General features: G+C 44.0%; 1 protein-coding gene across 1 annotated transcript; it reads left to right on the top strand.

Moving 5' to 3' along the window:
• Window positions 1-1118: 1118 nt before the first annotated feature.
• LOC307044516 (uncharacterized protein) lies at window positions 1119-3942 on the top strand. The gene is made up of 2 exons (XM_079689825.1): window positions 1119-1894; window positions 2023-3942. Exons 1-2 carry the CDS (start codon window positions 1592-1594, stop codon window positions 3541-3543), a joined length of 1824 nt encoding a protein of 607 aa, XP_079545951.1. The 5' UTR covers window positions 1119-1591; the 3' UTR covers window positions 3544-3942.
• The last annotated feature ends 1241 nt before the right edge of the window (window positions 3943-5183 follow it).

Raw genomic sequence — 5183 nt, 5'->3', positions numbered from 1 at the left:
CTTCCTCTGCCCATGTCTCTCTTCTCAGTCTCTCCAATTCTCTGTCTCTCTTCTCCTCTCCTCACCTTCATTCTCTCGTGTCTCCTCTTTTCTCTTCATCCCCCCCTGACAGCAATAGAGACTGTCCAATAAAACAGGCATAAAAACGCAATCCCTGTCTCGGTTCAATTTACACACACACAAACACGCAAACACTCACACACACGCAGCACCAACATAAATCAGACATAAAAAGCCAATCCCTGTCTGCAGTCAATTTCCATAAAGATACAAGGGGGATGCTCCAGGAAGAGATGAGATGGGATTGAATGTATATAATGTAAAATGTAAAATGTGGGTGTATGTGTGTAAGTCAGTTCTGTTTACTTATATTGTACATGCAGTGACGGTGTATTACCTTCCAGGTGCGTATCTTAATGCACATTTTCCTGTATGTGTGTTTATCAGCTCCCAGGTGGTGTAGACCATGGGTGTAGACACAGTGTGAATTCTAGTGGCTGTCGCTATGCTAATGATCCCTGTTTACATCACACATCACACCACAGGCTTCGTCACATTATCCTCATGGGACACACACACACCCATCACGCACACACTTTCCCATCTTCACCCACACACACACACAGCTGGGCACATTCACATACACTTGAGCATCTACATACAGGTTTTGATACAAAAACATATTTCTTCAGTAACCATAAACACACACACGCACTGCAGGATTCCCTCACCTAAACACAAATGCAAATATATGCATAGCTAGCTGGAAGCAGACCTTCTCCCACACTGGAGTAGCCTCTCCCAATGAGGCTGACATGTTTGCAGCGCTGTCACCAAATCAACCATACCATCAGCACAGATTAACATACAGTACATTAATTTGCTGTGACAGGGGAAAGCCACGCTCATTTACACTAATGTTTAACGCATAGAGAATAGACAGCGCAGGGACACACCCACCTGTTTCTGACACACACACGTACACACATGCCGATGAGGACAGTGCGACCTGTGTGAGCTTAAAGCTACACACCACTTTGCTGTAATAGCTAGTAGGGGAGACCCGGTACAGTTGAAACACGGGTTGGTTGTAACACCCTCAATATCTCCAATCATAATCAAGCTAGAGTGATGACACTCACTCTGCACATGCGCAGTTAGATGGTAAGATCGCCGAAATAAAAAGGAGCCACGTTTGAATATCTCACGTAAGTTATCAGCAAAAGTGTGTTTCTGAGGTCAAATATTAACTAAAATGATATGAGGTATTTTTTGGATACTGTCTTGAGTTCAAAATGTCTAGGAATCCAAACTAGTATTATTAGAATAACTGTTTTGTAAGCTACAAATATAGCTAGCTAAATATGGGTCAAGCCAGCAATCAGGCAGGTTCACAGGGGGTGAAGCAAGACTGGTGGTTCTGGGACGGTTGTAACGGGACGGTTGTAACATGGCACATTTACAATGATGGCTCATTTGCTTGAATGATCAATTGTTCATTCAAGCATTGATTGGTGTGCATTGTCCCTGTAAAAATAAACAGAATTAAATACTGTACAGTAGGCATAAAGTGTGTGTGTGTGTTTACAGTATGCCAAGTATCAGACAGAGGAAGACCGACAGGGGAGTGCCACTTGCTCTGCTGCAGGTGGCCTCAGGTGAAGTTCAGGATGGCAAATCATTCAGGGAAGTGGCAAAGTCCCTGGATATATGCCATGTCACCCTGTACCGGTTCCATAAGAAGAGGCTGAGGTTGGAGAGTCAGGGATCACACACACCCCCAAGAGTAGGCTACTGGACTCCAAAGAAGGTGTTCTCAACAGAGCAGGAGATGCTATTGAGAGACTACCTGATGGAGGCAGCTGATCTATATTATGGTCTCAGCTCAAAGGAGGTAGGTCATAATTAAGGTAGAATAGGCTATCTATAGGCTACTGAACAAAAGAAAAGTAAGTGATCAAATATATTGAGGCCTATAGTGAACAGACAAGTGAAATATTTTCCAATGTATATTCATTTTAGGTGCGGAAGTTTGCCTATGAATTGGCAAAGAACTACAACTGCAACTTCCCTCAAACCTGGGCAGAGAAAGAGATGGCCGGAGCTGACTGGCTCACATCGTTTTTGAAGCGGCACCCTACCCTCTCCATACGCAGACCTCAGGCTACCAGTCTCTCACGGGCTACAAGCTTCAACCGAACAAATGTGAAAAAGTTTTTTGACAACCTGTCTGCAGTCCTGACGAAGCATGAGTTTGTCACACAGGAAATTTGGAATATGGACGAAACCGGAGTCACAACTGTCCAAAACCCTGGGAAGATTGTTGCCAGAAAAGGGACGAAACAAGTCGGCAGTGTGACATCTGCAGAGCGGGGCACTCTCGTCACACTTGCATGTGCTGTAAATGCATTGGGGAATTCCATCCCCCCAATGATGATATTCCCCCGGAAGAAGTTTCATCTCTTCTTCACCAGCAATGGCCCTCCTGGCTGTATTGGCAGAGCAAATGGGTCTGGGTGGATGCAAGAGGAAGACTTTTTGGTCTTCCTCAAGCACTTCCAGAGCCATACCAAGAGCTCACAGGAGTCAAAGGTGCTGCTGATTCTGGACAATCACTCCTCCCACCTTTCTGTGGAGGGGATTAATTTTTGCAGGAGCCATGGGATCATCCTCCTCTCTTTTCCTCCCCACTGTTCTCACAAACTACAGCCCTTAGATCGCACTGTATATGGGCCACTGAAGAGGCACATCAACAGCCGCTGTGACAATTGGATGAAGACTCATCCAGGAACCACAATGACCATTTACGATCTGCCGGGCATTGTGAAAAGTGCCCTTCCTCTGGCTGCAACGCCATCAAATATCCAGGCAGGGTTCGCGTGCACTGGAATTTGGCCTTTTAATAGAGACATTTTCAATGATATCGACTTTGCTCCATCCCAAGTCACAGACCGCCCACCACCAGAACCTTCTACCAGTGCAGCTCCAACACCAACTGTGGCATCCTCTCCTCCACTCGCAGCCTCCTCTCTTACACTCGCAGCCTCCTCTCCTCCACTCGCAGCCTCCTCTCCTCCACTCACAGCCTCCTCTCCTCTACTCGCAGCCTCATCCCCTGTCAGGCCATGTGTGGAGCCTGGGACATCATCCTCTGCAACGCCTTTCTCACCCTTGTCCATCCGTCCACATCCAAAAGCTGGACCAAGGAAGCAGACCACAAAGGGGAGAAAAAGAAGAGAAACCGCTGTCCTCACAGACACTCCGATGAAAGATCAACTCGAGGCTGAGAAAAAAAGATCTAACGCAAAGAAGTCTAAAGCGAAGACAAAAATCAATTTCGGCCAAAAAACCATACCCAACAAGAAGCAGAAGATGCAGGCCTCATCTGATGAAGATGAGGCCCAATACTGCATTGTGTGCCTGGAGAGCTACTCCAGGTCCAAGGAGATGTGGCTGCAGTGTTGCTCCTGTAAAGCCTGGGCACACAAGGACTGCACAGATGGAAGTGCCTTTTACACCTGCCACAACTGTGAATCTGATTAATTCTGGTGTTCTGTTTTAAGTTCTGTTAAAGTTCTGTTCATTTTTCATTGTTTGTTGGAGGATGTGTGAAATCCCATTAAAATCTTGTTGCCTTAGAATTTGACAGCTTTCCCTATTTTTTTGTCATATAGTGTGAAAAAGGGTAACCGTTATTAAGATGTTACAACTGTGCCTGCATGGGTTACAACTGTCCCTGTACACAAGGACGGTTGTAACAGTTGAGTTTTTTAAAAAAAATACATTTTCCAACCTGTACTTATTCCATAAAAACATCTTAAAGACATTGTTTCAGTAGCTGACATATTGATAATGCATAATATAGCAAAATGGCTATCCAATTGTAAATGGTTTTTTACTTATTGGGGAAAAGCCCCAAAAGTGTTGCAACTATCCCTGGTCTCCCCTACATCTAATCCTATTTCCATTAGGTGTATGCTCCTGAAGGTAGTGTGTGTGTGTGTGTGTGTGTGTGCGTGTGTGTGTGTATCTATATGTGTGTATGTATCTATGTGTGTGTGTGAGGACTGAGATAGTGTCTATATGAGCCTATGCTTTGGGGCCAGTTGGCAGAAGAAAGTTTGAGCGTGTGTGCATGTGAATGTGTCCACTTCCTAATTCTTTTTCTGAGCAGTGAAGTGCTGAATCAGCAAATTCCTGATAGACCTGCTCAGCCCTGGCCAGTACTTTAATTCGCCAATCACAGTTCACACACACACGCATGCGTTCTGAGTCATACATAAGGTCACACAGAAATGCACAAACACAACTTATGCAGAAAATCAATCGGTCAATCCAACTCAGTCCTTCAGAATCCTGCTTTTCTGGTCCTGCGTAGGCTATATGTTCTCTGCTAATAAGTGTCAAACGTACACATTTGCAATTTAAATTCCCTGCAGTGATGAAATTGTTCTTTTTTTTGTGTGGCTAAAACCACACACGGACTGAAAAAGCTGTTATTGTGGAGAAAAGCAGGTGCTTCTACCTGTGGTGCTTAGAAATGTGCCTCCCTACCCTTAGCTTTGCAAACCACAGAGCCCCAGCTGCGTGGACATCGGAAATGACAAGTGACTTCAAAGTTAGTTTCCTGCAGTGTCAAAAGTATTGCTTTTGTATCCACAGACAGGAAATCATTAGTTGCATTGAAGAGTTTCATTTGAAGAGTTTCATATGCAATGTAAAATCTTAAGTGAAGTGAATTTAGTGGAAGGTCAATAGGCTGTTTATCCTCTAATGATGCCATAACTAATTTCATCATTGAAATGCTGAATAGTTGAGCAGACTTTTAATGAGTATGAATTATTAAAGTTTATTATTTTGGTATAGATGCTGATTACCCGATTTTATTATTGTGGACTTACGTTAGGATTGTCTACCAAGACGCATGTTTAATTATACTGTGGGGACATTTTACTGATTTCCAACCTTGTCTACTGTGTGAAAAACGCTTGCAGATATTTTCTGTGTTTTCTCTGACCACATTGGCCAATTTGTTGATGACGTGGCAGTGAAGATCTAAAAAGTACTTCAGCTTAGATTTCTGGGGCCGTATTCACAAAGGATTTTAGGGCTAAAAGTAGCTCCTAACTGGCGAATTTAGGAGAAACTCCTAAGCATAATGGGCGTGTCAGTCTTAAATTTAG

Source organism: Notothenia rossii (assembly GCF_949606895.1).
Source record: "Notothenia rossii genome assembly, chromosome: 6".
In the NCBI taxonomy this organism is placed as follows: Eukaryota; Metazoa; Chordata; class Actinopteri; order Perciformes; family Nototheniidae; genus Notothenia; species Notothenia rossii.
Note: the sequence above shows the minus strand (reverse complement) of the source record. Positions and strands in the feature narration are given on the sequence as shown.

Coding starts and splice junctions, on each gene's coding strand:
- LOC307044516 (XM_079689825.1), top strand. CDS start 1,592: ATGCCAAGTATCAGACAGAGGAAGACCGACAGGGGAGTGCCACTTGCT. Junction 1,895..2,022: donor ATGGTCTCAGCTCAAAGGAG/GTAGGTCATAAT, acceptor TATTCATTTTAG/GTGCGGAAGTTTGCCTATGA.